This window comes from Larus michahellis, chromosome 5, assembly GCF_964199755.1.
Source record: "Larus michahellis chromosome 5, bLarMic1.1, whole genome shotgun sequence".
Lineage (NCBI taxonomy): Eukaryota > Metazoa > Chordata > Aves > Charadriiformes > Laridae > Larus > Larus michahellis.
Window position 1 is genome coordinate 75024463 of NC_133900.1, and position 21580 is coordinate 75046042.

At 43.1% G+C, this 21580-nt stretch overlaps 1 protein-coding gene across 1 annotated transcript in view; it reads right to left on the bottom strand.

Annotated features, from left to right (window-relative positions):
• The window catches only part of SCFD2 (sec1 family domain containing 2), a 208105-nt gene that overhangs the window by 99281 nt on the left and 87244 nt on the right, over positions 1-21580 (bottom strand). Inside the window, exon 5 of the mRNA XM_074588057.1 lies at positions 19050-19299. Coding sequence (XP_074444158.1) covers positions 19050-19299 — 250 coding nt within the window. The remainder of the gene's footprint in view (positions 1-19049; positions 19300-21580) is intronic.

Here is a 21580-nt window from a genome sequence, read left to right on the forward strand (position 1 = left end):
TCTATTCCAAGCATATTTTCAGGGTTCCTGATGTAGAGTTTCTTAATTATTACTATCACCTTCTCCACGTCTTTCAAAACTTCTGCAGCATAAATCTAATTGTTCTGTTCTGATTAAAAGACCTTCAAAACAAAGACCAAACCCCTTTTTCTACTTCACAGATGAGCGGGTGCTTGCCTAATGATAAACACTCACGCTCCAAAACTTCACGCGGTGTTTTATCGCCGGCCCCAACCCTCTCATCACTGACATCGGTGTGTGGGCAAGGTGGTCGTGCCGAAACGCTTCTACCATGGTTAGGTTAGATTAGCTGGAAGGTAACTTTAACGCAACAAACACCCCCAACTTTTCCCATGGGATGCTTTTATATCTTCCACTGGCTTGCCGGGAGGCAGAATTAGTATTTAAGGCTATTGTTGAACCCATTTTGGTTTGTACCGCACTAGTTTTTATTCCGTAATCTCTTCGGGTTTGGATAGCGAACACAACAGTTGATTAAGGGCATGACCCAGAGCACGCTGACGTAAGTGGAAGAATTCGCATCGACTTCAATGATCTTTGGTCTGATGCCTAAGTAAACTGAAAAACATAACCACTATTTAGTTAAAAATAGTAATGCTCTGGAGACCTTATAACGTTTCTAGAGGTGAGAACCATTCAAATCGAAAGATAAATTTTCAGCTCAGTGTTAAGGACTCTATGAACAGCTGCCATTGATAACTATACTGACCCTTCAATAAACTTGTCATTTGCACGACCTGCATACTTAGATACCTGACTGCATGACTTGCACCCAAACCAATGGGAAAATCAGATTTGCCGTGTATTTAAACAGCAGCAATAAGAGCCTGCACAACTCCGCTTAATTTCTTACAAAGTGCTGTTTTGGCAGTGGTGTGCCTTGAAAAGAAAGAATGAAAGCCATCTCATCTCTTTCTATTGGAAAGTTCTTGCACACAAGAAAGAGAAAAAAATTAATTAAAATGAAATGCCACTAGAATTAAGAGGAACATAGATTTCATTAATCTGTAATGAATTAAAAGGAGATAAAAAACCTTTTTAAGGGGTGTTTTTTGAAAGCTCCAGTCTTTAAAAATGTCCCAGAACTTTTTCGTGTTCATTTTCCACTTATTTAAATGCCTTTCTACATATAGAAAGAACTTATCTGTCACGCCAGCGATGTCTGCATCTTATTTGAAATAAAAGCATAAATTCCCCACTACCGTAACTCTCTTAACCTGAAATCTTTGCAAATTAAAGAAAAAAATCTACCAAAAAAATCAAGAGAAAACCTTACCTTCTGCAAGCTATTAATTTAACTCACACAAGTTTTCAGGCGAATCAAATATAGAAATAGACCCACACACATATCCCCAACAATAGTAATTTACTTATTGGTATTATATGCCAAATTAAAATAAATTAATATCATCAGTTCATTTATATTTTATATTTGTTATTATTAGTTCATATTAGTTACTCAAACTCTATGCCTAAATCCTCTTTCAAATGGAAAGGCAAATTTTTAACATTAGGGAGACAGGATAAAAATATTTGATGAAATAATATTTTAGGAAAATAAAAGAGATACTCTGTTAAAGCGGAGAATATTCTGCAGGTGTTTGCACGCTGGCTACACCCTTACCTCGTGGGTCTGCGGGAGAGATTCCCGCCGTGCTTCTGAACGCAGCGGCTCCCAAAGCAGGATTTGCCCGTCCACGGGTGAGCCCCACGGCAGAAGCTGATACCGAAAGAGGACTCACCAGGGCAGGAGCCTGGAATTGGGCCGCCCGAATAAAAGCTGTGAGTTGGTTAGTTTAGCAGACAGGTTTTCCTCAGAACAAGTTAAATGCAGTGTATATCTTTTAAATCTGACAAAGTAGTACGCATAGCATGACAATCTAGATTAAGTATGCACATGGCAAATTCTCAGTCCAATTTTGCATTGCCGTTTTTTCTAGCACCTTCTCGTTACAGCTCTGAAGCCATTTTATATAGCGGGTATGGGGATGAAATTCACCCCAGTGCAATTAGTTGTCTCTCAAATCAACCCTTACGAAGCCTTTACAACAAAAATAGTGCTTACAAGATGGGTTGGTATGTTCTGTGATACCAATTTGTTGGTTTAGTTCAATAGGGGACCAGGTAGCTTAGCAGGTGCAGGCAACTTTCTCCCTAAAGGTCCGCCCCTGAAAAAAAAGGCAAGCTAATAGCAGAGAGACTACAACGTTTAAAACAAGATCAGGCTTACCGCTAGAGAAAAAACTGTTAATTTGAATTAACCATTGCCAAAACAAGGAAGACCAGAGAAGTTGTGGGCCCACTGTTGAATGAAACAGGAGCCATGGTGACGGAGGATGTGGAGAAGGCAGAGTTACTGAATGCCTTCTTTGCTTCGGTCTTTACTGCTCGGCCCAGCCCTCAGGAGTCCCAGGCTTTGGAGAAAGTAATGGGGAAAGAGGAAGACTTCCCTTGGGTTGAGGAAGATTGAGTGAGGGATCAATTAGAGCAATTAGATATTCATAAGTCCATGGGCCCCAATGGGATGCACCTGAGAGTGCTGAGGGAGCTGGCAGAAGTCATTGCTGGGCTGCTCTCCATCATCTTTGAAAGGTCCTGGAGAACAGGTGAGGTGCCTGAGGACTGGAGGAAAGCCAATGTCACTCCAGTCTTCAAAAAGGGCAAGAAGGAGGAGCTGGGGAACTACAGGCCGGTCAGCCTCACCTCCATCCCTGGAAAGATGATGGAACAGCTCGTTCTGGGCGTCATCTCAAGGCATGTGGAGGAAAGAAAGCTATCAGAAGCACTTAACATGGATTCACCAAGGGGAAATCATGTCTGACTAATCTGATAGCCTTCTATGATGGCATGACTGGATGGATAGATGAGGGGAGGGCGGTAGATGTGGTCTACCTTGACTTAAGCAAGGCGTTCGACACGGTCTCCCACAGCATCCTCATAGGGAAGCTTAGGAAGAGTGGGCTTGATGAATGGACAGTATGGTGGATAGATAACTTTTTGAAAGACAGAGCTCAGAGGGTCGTGATTAGGGGCACAGAGTCTAGTTGGAGGTCAGTGACGAGTGGTGTTCCCCAGGGGTCAGTACTGGGTCCAGTCCTCTTCAATATATTCATCAATGACCTGGATGAGGGGATAGAGTGCACCCTCAGCAAGTTTGCCGATGACACAAAGCTGGGGGGGATGGCTGACACACCGGAAGGCTGTGCCGCCATACAGACAGACCAAGACAGGTTGGAGATTTGGGCAGAGAGGAACCTTATGAAATTCAATAAGGGCAAGTGTAGGGTGCTGCACCTGGGGAGGAATAACCCCATGCACCAGGACAGGTTGGGGCTGACCTGCTGGAGAGCAGCTCGGTGGAAAGAGACCTGGGAGTCCTGGTGGACAACAGGATGGTCATGAGCCAGCAATGTGCCCTTGTGGCCAAGAAGGCCAATGGCATCCTGGGGTGCATCAAGAAGAGTGTCAGGCCAGCAGGTCGAGGGAGGTCATCCTCCCCCTCTGCTCTGCCTTGGTGAGGCCGCACCTGGAGTACTGTGTCCAGTTCTGGGCTCCCCGGTTCAAGAGGGACAAGGAACTGCTGGAGAGGTTGCAGCAAAGGGCTATGAAGATGATTAGAGGACTGGAGCACCTCTCTTATGAGGAAAGGCTGAGGGATTTGGGTCTCTTCAGTCTGGAAAAAAGACGGCTGAGGGGGGATCTTATCAGCGCTTATAAATACTTAAAGGGTGGGTGTCAGGAGGATGGGGCCAGGCTCTTTTCAGTGGTGCCTGGCGACAGGACAAGAGGTAACGGGCACAAACTTGAGCATAGGAAGTTCCACCTAAACATGAGGAGGAAATTCTTTACTTTGAGGGTGGCAGAGCACTGGCACAGGCTGCCCAGAGAGGTGGTGGAGTCTCCGTCTCTGGAGACATTCAAAACCCGCCTGGACGCGTTCCTGTGCAACCTGCTCTGGGTGACCCTGCTCTGGCAGGGGGTTGGACTAGATGATCTCCAGAGGTCCCTTCCAACCCTATGATTCTGTGATTCTATGAAAACATTCAAAGACCATGCAGAAACCAAAATCACCACCCCAGAAAAAATCCTGCAGTGGCTGGGAAAAAAAATAAAGAACTCTATTTTATGTCAGTAATTACCATCCATAAAGAAAACCCTACATTAAAAAAGGAAAAAAATAATTTAAAAAGGCAAAAAAATCCAGCATGGAAATAATTGTTTAGTTACTATGAATAGAAGAAAATACATTACTCTGAGATTAACTCTGTGTCAAGTTTGGAGCCTTGAAAGACCGCCAGCTGTCCGGGCATACATATTTTACCACTGAAGTATGCTTTTGTTTCAGACCGGTTGAGACCCTCAAAATGATGTAATCCCCAGCGGAAGACTGACAAGCTTTGAGATATTCCAAAACACAGATGACACACGAAATAGCAAGTAATCAGTGTAACTATATTGTATATTACCCTGCGAGAATCCAACAACACCAACCTAATGCACCAGATAACAGCATTGCTTTGAGCAAAGCAGGAGTTCAACGTCACAAAGATTTTTACAAAGAAGAAATCATTCAAGAAGGACAATTATCTACATGGGTGGAGGGAAGAAAGATGGAGGGGAACATATGCCTGTCATAATTAGGGGCCCGGTTACACTGTAGCCGAAAGGGATTTTTTACATTTTAAATCCGATTACATTTCAGAATGAAGCACACTAATTGGTATTTCTGCAGTCTGAAGAGAACTTCATCTACTTAGGGAGGGGGAAAAATAACAAAAACCAGTGACCTTCATACCATCTATGCCTAATATCTAGTACTTTTGCCTGAAGTATTCATGGTCCCGCTTCGATTGCTGAAGCTATCTCTGGGAATAAGTGCTCTATGACTCATCCCAGTTTATCTCCTCAAAACAAGGAAAGAGATACTCGTGAATATATGACAATCAAATAGATATTAAATCAACAATCACAGCTGCTACAAGGAAAAACAAACCAAACCGCTCTGTCTACCACTACGAGACTGGAAGAAGTTATTTGCACAGGCAAGACACAAGATGGGACCTCAAACCCAGGGAGTAAGCTAAGGAAGGGACATGTTCATTGTAAAGTGCAGAACCCCCCACTTACTGCAAAACAAAAGGCATGATGCCCTCCCAGTTCCTATCTATCTGCCAGAAACACTGCGCTGCTGGAGAAGCAGATGGTAAACAGGCATGGAAAATGGAAGAAAAAATACCAGTGTAATTTGTTGTCTTATAAAACCGGTAAATGAGTATATATTATCACTTATAAATATTCTTATTTCTCAAAATATATGCCAGAGAAATGTCTATTTTCTGCACAGAGAAATGCTGAGAAGGAACCACCATGGATATAAGCTAGGGCCATGAACTTGAAGTAAAATATCCAGACCTTTAGACAAAGACAGCACCGGTGAAAGGAGATGAACTTTCAGTATAAGACTATTTCTGAAGAAAGAAGGGGTTTGCAGAATGTGAAGTAAATAGAAAGGCACGAATGAATAATTATGAACAAAACCAAAGCAACATCCAACCTTTGTAACCTGACCTTTACTGATGAAGCCCCCAGGAGCGGCTTGGGCAGTGACCGTCCCCATCCCGCTGTGGCTCCTTGCAGACAGGTCACAAGCCAGGCAGGTATGTCTGCTCCGTAGGTACATAACCAGCTTGGTGAAGGATGGTTCCCATGCCTCTCCCTTGGGAATGGTGGGACAAGTACTTCATAAGGCAGGTTCAACACACCCAACTAAACAAGATGAATCATACCCTTGAAAAACCTCTTTCTGTTAGTCATAAAAAGACAGATAGACAGACAAGGTTCCTATTTTAAACCTGGGTTAAAGTAGGGTGGTGGGAACAAACCCAGCATACTCCACTTCCATCCCTGACTGGTACAAGTACATGTTTTGTGGGAGAAATGTAGCAACAGAGGGGTTTTAAGGAGCTATACAAAAATAAGCTTAATGCCTTAATTTATTTTTGTTTTTTTCCTTTATAAAAATCAATTTGGCAACCAGTTGTGGCTGGAACTATCCTACAGTAGCTTGTTCTGGGGAACAGAGGTGATCTCTGAGTGGGAGAGTAAAGAACATGGCATTTTCATCTGGGGATACCACAACTGGTCACTGAAGTCTCCCCACCATAAATGCTTGACTTGAAATTAGGAATAACGAAGGGTAAGGAAGCTACTTACATACACAGATGGAGCAGAGGTGGGAGACAACCTACAGGGGGGAGCCTGGGGAGACCAAAGGCAGACGAGGAGGAGGTGGGCCATAAAAGGAAGCGCAGCAAGGAGCTAAGGGCGGACTGGATCCATGTGGGTGACGGAGAGGCAGAGGGAAGAACTGGGGCCATGGGCTGGAAATGGGGGTGGATGTAAAAACAGATGAACAGGGAGGAAAAAGAGATGGATGGTGGGGGAAAAGAGCTTTGGCATGAAGAGACAAAAAAAGCTAAAGGAATATAGGCAGAAAATATCAAATTGAATCCATTATTCATAAAATTCAGTACTCTGTTGAGTACTATTTGAGTCCTGTGCAACCTGCTCTGGGTGACCCTGCTCTGGCAGGGGGTTGGACTGGATGATCTCCAGAGGTCCCTTCCAACCCCTGCCATTCTGTGATACTCAAATACCTGCAAAGCCTACATGGTATGTTTACCCGCTGATAAATATTTGGTCCGTTTGGAAGACAACTTGCTATTACACTGGTCACTAGTGCAAGCAGCCGACAGCTATGATGTGCAGCCAAATTATCTGAACGTGCCAGTAAAATAAGTACCATTCTCAACAGTCAAAATGTTGTTTCAGCTTTTAAGTGTTTTGTTTGCTTACTTGGGAAATTATGTTGGAAGCATCAAAGGAACAACAGTGAGTTTGCGAAGGCAAGCACTCAAAAGATAACAAATGCCAGAATTACGGTTCTCCAGCATGAACAATGAAATACGGATGAAATTGATTAGCCCTTACTATTTCTTCTGACATTTCTTCCTCAATTAGTGCACAGGATTTGCAGGAACGTAAGCATAGGATGGAGAGGATGGAGAGGATGGCAGAAAGGGGCAGAAGAGAAGAGATGATGAAGAAACTGAAGAATTAGATTCTCTTTCTCTGACTCCTAATTCTCATCTGCTAGTAAGCAAGGCTACTGGAAGCAAGGCTCTTTCTGAATTTTTATTTGATTAGGTTTTTCTCATTTGCGGCCTCCATTCTAATAAACATCCTTTAAGGTAACACAAGCCTCAGCCATGTCTATATATTCTCCAATTGCTCAACATTTTAAGGAACATAAGGAAGAAAGGCAGAATTCCCACCGGGACAGGAGCATATCTCTGGGGAGCCTCCTGGGCATATACGTGCTGATATTCGGTAACAGCCTGGGAAAGAAGCTGTCATCTGGGTAGCTCGGCTTGGTGAGCAGGCTGCAGCACTCCTCCGTGGCTATAAGCATTCCCCAAAGACTCCTTTATAACTCGAAATCTACCTATCTTTCCCTCTATTTTTTTTTAAAGTCTTGGGGCTACATCAATACATACGGCGTACACAGATTTGTAAAAGAAATATGCACAGACAGCACCCAAAACAAAAGCCCGAAGAAGGAGATTTGAATAAACCAGGAACATTCACACATAATACCCACGCATTCCCCACATTTACACAAAGCCATGCAAGTCAAATACATATTTGTATCGTTTTTCATTAAATAAATGTCTGACTACGACTGGCTGTTGCCACCTCTCATCAGGCAAGTATTTCCACAATAATGTTTATTTTAACGAATAAAGTGGGAAATTAAAAGAGAATCAACCATCTGGTTCTAAATCAGCCTCAGCGATGCATAATGCTTTCTAAAATTGTGTAGGGTGCAAACATCACTGTTATTTACAAAAAACTCTCAATTAACAGAACTCCCTCAATCCAGTTTTTCTTGCCTGATGAAAGGATATCCAAGAAAGAGAGGGGAAAAAAAAATAATCCGTAGGCTATGATCTGTGAACTTTCCTGTCTTGACAGACCACAGTCCCGGTGTCTGCAACAGAGAGCAGGAGGGTCACAGCAAAATGTAACTTGACCTGAACTTTAACCACCAGAGGTGACATTTACTCAGCTATAAAATTTAAAACTAAACAAGAACAAATATGGAGAAAGGGACTATGAGAGCACCTTCCCCATGTTGATTTAAAATTCGAGACCCTGAGAGATTTGCCTCTTAGGTTTATAGTCAGGGCTTGAGTACACGTGAAGAGATACGTGAGAAAGTATTCATTGAAATACGACAGAGCTTTTGATCTTCTGTAGTACGTGACACTATTTAGATGCTATTGAAAACAAAACAGTTGCAGCACTAACAACAATTCTAAGGAAGGCACTTCAATTGTTATATTAAGAAAAAGCTGTATTAGCAAGGTTGACAGATCAATGAAAATATTTAATCCTCCTTGTCCCCTTCCATGAGAATCAATCCATGGATCACATCACGATAGTTTGATTCGTCCCTTAAGTTTGATGTCAGGACTGTTGCAGGCAGGAGGAGCTTCAGTGTATGTTTTCACACTCATTTATACAGAAGCAGAACCTGATCCTTAAAATAAAATGCATGTGAAAGCAAATTATCTTGACTATAATGAATGATTGAACAAGACGACGTCCAGAGCCAAAATCCATGAGCCTCCAAAGCCTGGGATGAAGAGGGGAAAATTAGGGCATGCTGACTAGTGAGCTGCATAAACAAGTGATGTATGTTTAAGCCATAAATCACTGAGCTATTTATTAAATTCAAAAATTCTTTCCAGTGTGACTTTTATATTCCCGGTGCTGCTGTTGAGATGTTAAGATGGCCAACACGGCAAAGGTTCTGCAAAATAAAAATGGGTTATACTCAACTATTCAAGAGATTTTTTTTAGTTTAACACTGTGATTAACACACAGCCTTATGACTCCCATTTTACGGCTGGACTCAACTGCTTCTTGAAATATTGGGTTTCAACACATTGCGTCATCATTAAAATACATGGAGATCGCTAGCCTGAAATAGGATGACTGCCCAAAATTCAAAGGACAGAATACACCCCTGATAAAATCTCACGGTAAGCACAAGAGAATTATCACCACCAGGGAGGTGAAGAAAACAACTAGAAATATCTGAAGCTGACAGTTACTCCTCCTTGTCTTGGCAGAGGCGATGCTGTCTCTCCTTGTGCCATCACATCCAGCACACAGTGTGGTATTTAAAACAGATACCAAATTGTCAAGAATTATAATAGAATACTTAGAAACTCTTACAAGAAGGCACTCAAATGTAACAAAGTAAAATTTTGCAAGCTACAGCAAAGACCTTAACATTTGTGCCTGTGTGCAAAAGAAAAACAAAACCCCAAAATCTCAGTGGATTTCTGTCATATGGGTGGTGACTACTAACAAGTCCTTTTCTCTTTCTTTTTTTTTTTTTTCTTCTCTTTTCTTAATTTGACAGTTATTTAATACTTCACTATTTTTAGTTTGCCAGGCAGGGTGTGCTCTGCAAAACAGCAAGAATTTACTCATAATTTTACAATATGCCAAAACCTTAAGGTTTTGCAAGGAAGTGACTCGAATGGAAAGAAGAAAGAAAAGGATTTAGCCTTGCCACACACACATACAACTCCCTTCTAAAAAGTTGCCTGATTCTAAAGCAGCTTCTGTTTTCATTTTCTGCTTAAAGCGAAGAGATATTTGATGTCAGGAGCATCCACTAAATGCTGTTGAATTTGCATGCTGAAAGAGAATACAAATCATTAATGAAAATTGCACCATGTCGGTTTCCTGTTGCAGTTGGCTGTCCTGCTAAGTTGGCAGCGGGACAGCGGCCTGCAGAGCTGCAGGCATATGTCTCATGTTAAAAAAGGAGAAAGAAAAAAAAAAAAAAAAAAAAGACTTCATGTTATAAACACTTCAATGAAAATTACTATCCAGTTTGGAGCCAACTGAGACCAGGTGCTGAAGACAAAATAAACAGACAACATATGAAAGTTTAAAAAAAACTTTAAGAAAAAACAACAACTCCACTGGGCTTCTACTGAGATTATCTTCAGCCATACGTTTTAATGTACATCATGAAATCCAAACAAAACACCCCTGCGTATGTACCAAGTGGCCTGATTTTCTCACCTCTAGTACCACAGCTTTATACTGATTTGTAAGATTTGCCTAATTTTTTAAGACATGCAAAAACCATACATATGCAAATTTAGATATAAATTAATCCACGACACTAGTACAAACAATATGTCTCCCAAACAGTTCACTAGAAAACCCTCCACGTTTCCCAGCCGAGAAATAGCTGAGGAAATCTACCCAGGGAGTGATACAAAAGCCTGAAGTCAGCAACCGCTGATGTGGCTCGCTCATCTCCCATTTGCCAACTGTGGATTTTGAACTAAAATGGGAAGAAGCCTTCAGAAAGGTCACTGTGGAGAGGTACCGAGGTCTTGGAGAACTCAAGGGACCTAAGCAGAGCTGACAAAAATTAGGACATGCACTCAGTGCCTGCAGGGTCAGTGGCTAAAGCAGAGCAGGACATTGCTTCGGTGCATACCCCATCTCTCCCCAGTTTCGCAGGGAAGTCATAACAATCCTTTTGTGACTCTTATGTAAGTCAGGTTAATATCTTGGGATGTGTGAAGTGATCTTTTTTCCCAACAGCTCTGTTACCATGAAGCAAAGGACTGAAGCGTCGCGGCAGCATCTCAGGGCGGATTAAACTGCAGGAGCTCCCCAGGCAGCCCCTCTCGCCTGCCGGGCACCAGCTTTGCTCTTGTCTTCTCAGTGCTCCTGGAAGGGTGAACATCGGATCCACCATCCTCTAGGACTGCTGGACCACAAATACTTTCCACTGGATCGTGTCCAAAACAGATCAAGAAATTAAGACAGATACCAGGAGGTCACTTTACACACACACCCTCTGCCAGTCAGAGAGAGGGGTATTTTAGGTGCCTATAAAATCAGCTGGGGCAACAGGAATAAAAACCCATGTCCTGAGCATCAAACTCTCATTTCAGAACTGGGGAGAAAATGGTCTGGGTTTCATCTGGCCGCAGTAATAATGTCTGCTCTGTGGCAGGATGAAGCTATTTAGCTCTATCAACAGAGACTACATTTTGTCATCCAAGACAAAAGGGAAAACTCATTTCAACTGTGCTTTATCTGCACGCCAGCCCGGGAGGGTCTGCGGGGCAGGGACCATCTCCTCGCTCCTGGGGGAGGCACAGGGAGCATGGGAGAAAGAGAAAGAAAATTTGCTATAATCTGAGATGACTTTCTTTTTTATCATTTGAGTGGAGCTATCCTATGAGAAAGTTTTTCTTCCCTGTAACACATCCACGACGACGGCAACAGCCCCGCAGTTTGCCCAGCCACACCACACCAGCATTTACAGCTCCTCTCTAAAACACAGCAGATTTATTTCTACACAGACCAGATGCAGTGGCATTTCTGGCGTTTGCCTTCATTATGGAGCAGCAGTCATGACTCGCAGGCTACAGGACAGAGCAGATTCCCCAAACGGCACAGCCTCTAATCATGCACATACAACAGCCTAACCTGGTGGGAAGAGGTCTTCTTCGCAAATCAAACCGGAGTGCAAAACTGTCCTGCTAAAGTTAGGCACGAAAATGACCCTTTAGCGTCAGGGACTAGAAGCAGCTAATCGGTATTTCAGAGAGCAGCCTGTCTGGACATTCAATGTTTAGCTATTTGATGTGTTGAGGTATTCCCCCACCCTCCCTAACCCACTCTATGAACTTTTAACATAAACAGTTTAGTTTATAAACCTTTGCTCTGGTGGGGAGCTGATCCCTATCGACTCAACTTACCGGCAGCCAGACTCCCACGCGCGCCTGGAATCAAGGAGCAACGCTTAAACCCGAGTCCCGTACCCCAGACCTGCAGGACCCAGCGCCTGCGAACACATCGCTCTCGGGTTCGGTGCAGGGAACGCAAATGCAGAGCTCCCGGAGCATGAACGGGGAAAAGGGAAGCTCTTGGGAAAGCCCTGAAGACAGTACAGCTGGTTAGGACTTCTCTAAATGTTCCAAATAAAGAATAAAACTCTGAATTTCTTGAATTATGTCATCTTTGAAAACTCAGAAGGGACAATATTTGATTTTGATTTTTCTATTATTTCCCTAAATGATAGCAAGATAATAATGTGGTTGCAGCTCTATTTTATTTTGCATAAATACAGTTATAGTTCTGAGCATGAATACCTACACTGCATAGAAATTCCAGATTAAGCCTTCTCTAATTTGTCTACATGTTGCCCTTAATAATGTGTTTTAATTTTAAGAACATGTGAAAAAAGTCTCTTTGTAATAAGGATTAAACTCTCAATAAACAGCAAAATAAAATAAAAAAGCACAAATGTTTTCTTCAAGTTTCCTTTCCCCCCCCCCTCCCATCGGTTCTGTTGTGAAACTCATGGATTACTTGGAAATAAGCTATTATACAAGGGAGGGACAGGGCTAGCCTTTCACTGAACTAGTGGAAACTTCATTAACGTTATAGAAAACGCTCTTGATAAAAGCATGGGAAATTTAAAATCACTCAGAATTTACTCCTGGATTTTATGGTTTGAAACAATGGCAGTTTCACAATATTTTCCTGAACGGCATGAATGTGGGGTAGGGAAAAAGAACCCACTGGCAGATACCTGAGCTACACCTCCGCTGGGAAGGTGGGGAAGCCCTCTCCTACACCAGGCGGGTGGTACCTTCAATCACATCCAAAGGGACTACGTTGTAATTGCAGCCAAGGACCGAATTTCGTACCTACCTACCCATAATACAACCAGGTTTGGGAAATCGTTGCTCCAAACCAGCAGTGAAGCCAAGACCACAGCCAAATAAAAATGAGTGTGTCTGTCCTCTGAGGGAACTGGCCGTCCCTGTCTAGGAATGTGAATGCTTATCACAAAACCCAGATTGACTTTAGGACTCACGATATTTAGGCCACGTTATCAATAAGGTAATGATACCTTCATTAATGTGTAACCTCATTAATATGCAACATCTCCCCCAAGAATCGTGTGCTGAGGACAACCAGAAGCAGCCAAGACACCATGTGTCTAACTCAATATGTCAACGCCTACACTTCGACACACAGAATTTAGAAAATGCAACGAAAAAGTCCAGAAATACAATTTATGATTAAAAATTTCCATTTTTAGAGGCTGATAAACGGCAGTTCCGGGCACAAGAGGGTTCCTATGCTCGAGAGGGTGCAACTGATGGCTACAGCCCCACCAGCTGGGAGTTACTGCAGGTGGGCAGCGTAGCTGGGTGCCCCGCAGCCCGGCCGGCCTCCGGAGCACACCACGAAAGGCAGATCTGTTCTACAAAGCTCCCACAGAGATTTGCAGATGAAAAAGAGAGAACAGCGCAGCTGAAAAAATACATTTTTTAATTGCTTTGCGGCTCTGCATTACTTTTGCATACCTCTGTAGCTGTACACAGCTCTACATGGACTTCTAACAAAACTAGATGAACAGATAAGATGATAAAATAAATACGATATTTTACAGTATATAAAAATATATACTGATATACAGATTTTTTTTAAACAGCTGCCAAAAAGACGTCCCCCCTGCAAATACCCCCAAACCCAGGATTCTGTTGAAAAGCATCATTTTCCATTATGTTTTGGTCTATTCTGTTTCCCCTCCAATTTGTAACATTCTGCTGGAAACTGTGATGAAGAACATATGTCTGCGGTAAATTACACCCAGGAGAAATCTTGGAACTGTTACATTCAGTTTTATTACCCAAGGCATTAAGATAGTCTACCACAACACGTATTATTTAACAGTTCCATCAAACACAACACCACTAATATACTTCTATATTAGTATGCATACAAAAAAATTGTATCATATTTCTTAAATCTCATTGGGTGATTATCGTCTTGCTTTTTCGTTTTAATTAACGGTTCCAGAATATTTTTAGTGCTTCAACGAAACAAGGTGTTACATAAACATAGAGTGTTATTGTACAAATATTTTGGAAAACATATGTTCGGGCAACAATAAGGCTGAGAAGCCTAACACTCAACAGCCAGGAAATTGTGAGCGCTTATGCTTCTTTCACAATATAAGCTTACGCAAGTGCTGCGTCTTAACGTATTCTGCAGAGGGTTGTAATCATCTCGGCTACATCGGGGAAATCCAGTGTGGCCAACTGGATGGATAGACTCACGTCTCTGAGAATCGCCTTCTTTTCCACTACTGCAAATACTAATCCCGTTTCGCTAGGTAACACCAAAAACCAGACACAGCATAAACACCCCCTGTGCACCGACGAGCTGCATCTTCTGGGGGAGGTTTGCACTAGTTCTGCAAGGGAGTCACATCGCTGGAGATTTCCTACAGGCGCAGACTCAGGCAAGCATGAGGAAGTTTACATTTAACAAGCTTAATAGGAATAAAAGATACCTCGTATAAACCAGGCTATTACTTCGACTGATGACTTGACCTCAGAAGTCAAGTTTTCTAAAGTTTTACAAGGGTTTTGCATTTTATTTCTCAAGCGACTCCATGGGAACAACAAATAAAACCAACAAAAATGTAACTGTCAAGCCTGCACACCTTCCATGCTTTGCAGAGAAGAGGAAAGCAAAGCACTTGGGCAGCAGTTCAGAGCCACAGCTGAGATATAGCTCTTCATTTCAGCTTAAATCAACCAAACAGCCTCAGTACAGTGTTGGGTCCACACTAAAACCAAAACATCAGGCACCAGCTGTATCGGGAATCAGAGCACAAAGTCCTCCCAGTTCAAAGAAATGTAATCACTAATACCGTTTATTTAAGTTAAAATTTAATTTAATGCTTTTCTTCTTCAAGTTCCAAAAATGAGTCACACAAAGCTGAGAGTGCCAGTCCACTTCATGAACTGCAAACTGAGACCCAGCGGAAGTTACTTGCTGAATATCATGTAGAAAGTCTCACTTACTTTATTAGTACTTATTCATCATGTGTAAGAATGACTGAAGCTGTATTTTCTTGGTTCTCTGTGGTGTTCAGTCCATACACTGAATGCAGCCATGGCTCGTAGAAAATACACCTCGTGAAACTGAAGACAGTGCTACATGAGTCAAATGACGGTTGCATGGGAAACTGAGTTAGTGGCATTTCTCAACTCTGAAGTGCTTGGCTTTGCAGCCTGCAGAGTATTCCGTGTGCCTTTTTAAAGGCAACTATGACTTGCTACCTGTTGCTACAACCAAAACTGTGCAATCACGCATCACCAGCAGGGTTTGAAAGTTAAACCTGCAGCTCTGCAGGTTAAGCTCCTTAGTAAGAGCAGATTAACTGCAGAACGGATATTGAATATTCAGGAACTTGGGTCCCACACGGTAACCTGGAGGCGAGGAGTGAGTCAGCAGGGAATGTCTTGAATCTACCCAGTAACCAGCCTCCTTTCCTCTCCTGGCATGTCCAATTTAACATCCTTCCTACCATTTACCTTGATGGAAAACTCAAAATAAAAGACTGCATTGCTTTGTTCTGATCATGAATGAGAGATTCCAAGAATTACTGACATTGATTTTAGTCTAATTAACTTTTGGGGCCATTTAAGAGCAGAAAAGGTTTGCTCTTGTTTCTGACTTGGAGTAAAATGAGGGCAGAACGCTGTAGGTCTGGACCATGACCTGTCCAGACCCGTGGCTGTTGTTAACTTGCAGACCTGGGCTGACCTCGTAAAAACCGGCCAACCAGCACCTGCTAAAAGGAACAGTGGGTCTGTAGTTCACAGCATGTTCTGCTGGGAGCAGAAGATGTCTCAGCATTATATCCGCTATCGTACCAAAAGGGGAAACTGGCACTGCCATCTATTCCATGACTTTCAGCCCTGCTACAATGGAAGTCCTGCTGTGCCTTTGACGGGAAGCTTGTGGGTGCTCATACCATTTTCACTTGCTTTGCCTTTCAAGCAGCAAGCAAGGTGTACCTCAAACCAGGACATTAGGTCCCCAAGATTCAGAGGGAAGCAGGATGTAGAACACGGGCCTGGCAAAATACAGGTCAAGGAAGAGTAGGTCTAAAGCTGCTCATGCTTGCCTGGCAGAAAAGGACCTGGGGGTTCTAATTGACAAACGGCTGAACATGAGCCAGCAGTGTGCCCAGGTGGCCAAGAAAGCCAATGGCATCCTGGCTTGTACTAGAAATAGTGTGACCAGCAGAAGGAGGGAGGTGATTGTCCCCCTGTACTCAGCACTGGTGAGGCCACCCCTTGAGTATTGTGTCCAGTTCTGGGCACCTCAATACCAGAGAGATATCGAGGTGCTGGAGCGAGTGCAGAGGAGGGCAACGAAGCTGGTGAAGGGCCTGGAGAATAAATCTTATGAGGAGCGATTGAAGGAGCTGGGACTGTTTAGTTTGAGGAAGAGGAGGCCGAGGGGAGACCTCATCACTCTCTACAACTACTTGAAAGGACATTGTAGAGAGGTTGGTGCTGGTCTCTTCTCACAGGTAATTAGCGATAGAACAAGAGGGAATGGGCTCAAGCTGCAGCAGGGTAGGTTCAGGCTGGACATTAGGAAAGAATTCTTCACAAAAAGAGTGGTCAGACACTGGAATAGGCTGCCCAGGGAGGTGGTGGAGTCACCATCCCTGGATGTGTTTGAGAGTCATTTAGATGTGGTGTTAAGGGATATGGAGTAGGGGAGAACTTTGTAGAGTGGGGTTGATGGTTGGACTTGATGATCCCAAGGGTCTTTTCCAACCTAAATGATTCTATGATTCTATGTTTTCTCAGTCTTCCCAAATCAACTGTACTGCAAATACCGCAAATTCCAAATTCAGCAAATTCCACTAATGCTTAGAAAGCAATCTGTTGGATGAATAAAGGCTTGAAAGCTACCTAAGGGGCATTCCTAGAAATTCCGTTTTATACTCTCCTCCCAAAACAATCCTTATTTTTGGTCATGACAGTAAATTTTTTTTTCCCCTCTTATATGAATAAGTCAAAAGAACTGTTGTTCTAAATAAGATATAAAAACAAAGAATGCTGACGCATCAAAAAAGTATGCAATCAAGGGGAAATACTCTCACACACTTGTGCAGAAAGCACAAACAACGTTGTGCTAAACACACAGATACAGAAATAGAAGGATGCAAGGACTCTGGCTTTGTGTTATGCATTTAACTTCATAATGTAATAATGACATGCTTGGTCTAAAACTGCCTGTACTGGGTCTGGCTGGGATGGAGTTAACCTTCTTCACGGCAGCTTGGAGGGTTCTGTGTTTTGGATTTGTGGCTAAACTCGCGTTGATAACACACAAACGCTTTGGCTGTTGCTGAACAGTGCTTGCACAGTGTCAAGGCTTTCTCTTTTTCATAGGCAATTGCCCCACAGAGCGAATACTTACGCCTAAAGAGATTAATGCCATATTTCAGACACCCACTGTGTAAAAAGACAGAAGTAATTTTATTTCATAAACCGAAGAATCTTTGTACTGAAACATTCATTCACCTGTTCATCTGCCCATAAGTTGAGAGCAAACACTCAGATATTCACTTTTACTCAGGAAACATGCACTCTGGAAATCAAGCATACACATATATTTGTAAAAACTGTGGAATTATCGACAGGTTATGGAACATAAGACAAGCACAATGTCTGTTTTGATGTCTGTTTTGATGTCCGTCTGTGCTTGCAACTACATAACCTGAGAGCACAGAGAGCAACAAGGGAAGCATCTATGTACACAGGAATGCAGCTTCTCTTTGGTACTCGACTGAAGTTTTAGAGACTTCAGGTCTTCCTATACTTACGTTAGGCACAACAAAGGGAAATTCATAAAACTGTGATCCAAAACACCGTTGATCATAGGAGAAAAGGCAAAATATGAAAATGGAGGTTTACAAATGACCGCACCGTATCCAGTAGAAGACACCACTGAAGTTGTGAGGGAAGCACCATATAGAGGACAGGACGTGCAGCACATATTGAAAAACAGGAGAGCAAAAGCCCACAAGAAGGCTTCGAACACTGTGGGTCTCATGGCATTAAAATAACAGCACAGTGCAAATATGACTGAACATGCCCATTTTTACAGTAAGAGTCTTTTAACCATTAAACTATTTTACACTCAAAGCAACAGCAGACCAGGCAGACCACAATCGTGTTTTGAAGCAGATGCATCCACAGGGAATAATGCCAGAATAACCAACAGCAGAATTACTCCACTGCCCTCGAGACTCGCCACTTAGGCCCATTCTTGTCAAAAGTTTTCAATTGTCAGCTCCTCACAACATTTTGGTTTATGTTCATATGCTCCCTACCTCAAAGGTGACCTGGTCGACGACCTGCTCTCTATTAGTAAATATTGAGAAAAGTGACACCAGGAAGCAAGATCCCTTCTGCCATTCAGATACGCCACCCTGGAGCCATAGTTCACTCATTTTAATGAAAGTTTTTTAACTTTTTTTTTTTTTTTTAAACATGACACCAGCAACAAGAGGTTAGGGCTTTCTGCTCTACGAGTGCTCATCTAAAAAAAGGCTTAGCATGCTATTTTTAAAGGCTAATGTTCATGTCGTTTCAGCAAAAAGCTCAATGTTGGTTTTAGACACATTTCTTCTTTTATGCCAGACAGGCCAGCTCCGCGCATTCACGAAACAACTGTGGTTCACTGAACATGTTTCCAGGATTAATTTTGACTTCCCAGGGTCAACTTTACACTGATCAATGAAAGAAACTGTGGAAAAGCTTACCTTATGAAAACACACAAACTTCGCCAACCTTTAACAAAAAGAACAACTTGTAGAGCTTTCATCAGACTCAGCACTATTCAAGAACAGCCTGTCAGCACTTGGCATATGCGAACATGGGAGATGGAACAAATCTACAGGAAATCCTTGTGCTTACTCACGTACCCTCAGCACCACAGACCAGTCAAGCCGCTTTTATATGTTTCTCCCAGTTCCTGCGTTCACAGCCATCCAATTTCTCACCACACAAGCAGAATCCTACCTGTTATTTTCCGCAACACAGGAGATGGCTCTGGCTCATCACAAATGGCCTTGACTAGGGCCTTTTTCACCTCTTCTTCAGCTGCTTCCAGCTCTTTTCCACTTTTGATTTCTCCGACCACAGAATACATATAGACCAGCAAGATAAGGAAATCCTCGCAGGTATAATCATCTTTCGTCCTCTTGTTGTAAGACTTGATCATTGGCAATAACTGGTTCAAAACACTGGGCATTTCTGACTCGCCAATAGTCTGAAAAACAGAAGGAAGATCCCGTCAGATTGTCCCCGTAGTGCTTACCAGACATCAGTCATACTCCTGCCTGCATCCAGAAGTTATTATTTCTCATAATAGCAGCATTCGTTTAATGAAACATTGTTCAATATTTGCATTCTCACTTGTCAGCCCGTCATCCTGTGACTTACTTGCTGCTCAGATAGAAAATTTATTAGTTTCTTACAAGTTTTTTCCTAGGCACTCATGATAGCAGCCTCTAAGCACTTGAAAAGCCTGATGATTAGATCTTCTCCTTGTCCCAGTAAGATGTGAGGGCGGGAGCAGCAATCTTTGCAGTATAGGTAAAAATGGTACAAAACACAAGGTCAAACACTTGCTCTAAATTCTCGTCCTCCTCCTTGGGCCTGATTTTGTACTTGAGCAGGGAGTTCAAAGCCCAGCTCCCATTGACTTCAGTTGCTATTGTGAGCTCTCAGCACCTCTGCAGACCGGACCCTGTGCTTTCTGGTCAGAAACACAAAAAATCAGAAACAGAAGGAACCACCTGTGAAGCGTGTGGTTTAAGTGACCGGCGTGGTTTCCTAGAGGAGCTGTACAACAGGAGCAAGGACAGGGGAGGGATCACCTGCCTGGTGTGTGCCCTGACCCTCTTCTCCCTCTGCCTCCTTCGCAGCACACTCGACAGCTTCTCAAGCCATCTAACAGTGGTCTTCCACACCAAAAAAGCCTTCTGTGATAAGCATCTCGGGCTCATTCCCACAGCACATCCATGCTCCAAGGTTAATAAGGCACAGGCTGTGTGGAAGCGGGGAGAACTGCATGACCGTGCGGCTGAAAGATGCTCATAACGTGTCTATGAGGAGAGGAAGGCTGGCAGAGAAAAGGAGGGGGGAAACTGAGGGTCTGCTGGGATGTCCTAGGTCCTCAGTATTTGAAACCACACTTGCTTCTTCTTATCTCTGTGGGAGAGGTGTCCATGCAGCTTTCCTGTGGTTGTAAAAAGGAGACTTGAGACATGCATCCCCTGAAGTGCCATGCTGACGTCCACGTCACGTCAAACCAGGGCTGGGGTTTGGATCCACTGTGTGGGTCTCTGCCACTCAGGACAGTGGAGTGACTGATCATAGTGGCAAACTGACACCCCCTCTGCACATGCACACCTCCACATGAAATCTCCACAGACTAGTTTTCTGCTGTGGGTTAGTTTGCAGCTCAGCAGTGGGACAGGGTGAGAAGCGGGGCCAGCAGAAGGCAAGCAGGAGGAGAAGGCTGCCTCTGCGTGGGGATGAAGGTGTGGGAGGAGAGAAGAGCAGCCTTCCTCTCTTGGTGGCAGTGACTGCTCGGATGCATCCAAGAGGTCTCCTGTGACACCAGTACCCTGCCCCTTAGCTCCCTGTGAACACCTGTGGGTCAATTCATAGTGTACAGCGCAACATCAAATCTCTTATAGTCCAAAGAGTCAAGTCTGCAAACATTAATTGTTGGTTGTTACTACAGTAACTTAATAATATAGTACAGTAACTTAATAATAAAAATATAAATAACGTACCCTTTAATAGATTGACATAAGTAAATAAAATACAAAACAAACAAACCAGAAAGAGACACAGGTTTCTACAATACCAAAATCAAGCAATTAGGTTTATCACTGCTTTTGACTGCATTAATTTAGTTTTGAGGTCTTACGACAACTGAGTAGTTTTTTCTGAAACCTGGGCAGGGGTTTCAGACTCTTAACTTTAGCAACATGGAAACCAAAAGTTTCATCTCCTGGCATCCTCCGTACAACACTTTAGGGGGTCCTGGTTTTGGTTCTCTTTTGTTTCAGTTGTTCTTTGACAACCTCATAAACACTTACAAGCATCTCAGGAACAGTAATTTTTATACCTACACCGACACATTACAGATCGCAATCACAAAGCAAGCACGAACTACTCACGCTCTCAAGAAACTTTTTTCCAGCCTGTGCTATAGGAAACAAGAGTTCTGTGGACTTTGGGCCCCACCCTGCTCCTGACATACTTGTTTTGCCATGGACCCATCTTTCAAGAGACTTTAATGTGGTCAGATGTTATGCTCCTATTCAAATACATACCTTGGAGAAGAATTTTCTGACTACCCACATGCTAAACCTAACAGTAAGCGCACACTGTGGACTTGAAGCAGTAAATTACAAAGCTACAGTGGTCAAAAGCATGTGGGAGCCAAAAATTTTAGGGGTTGGCACAATGTGTGTGTTATGGGCAGGGAGCGTTAAATCCCATGCACAGCGAGTCCAGGCGCTGCTCCATCTGGG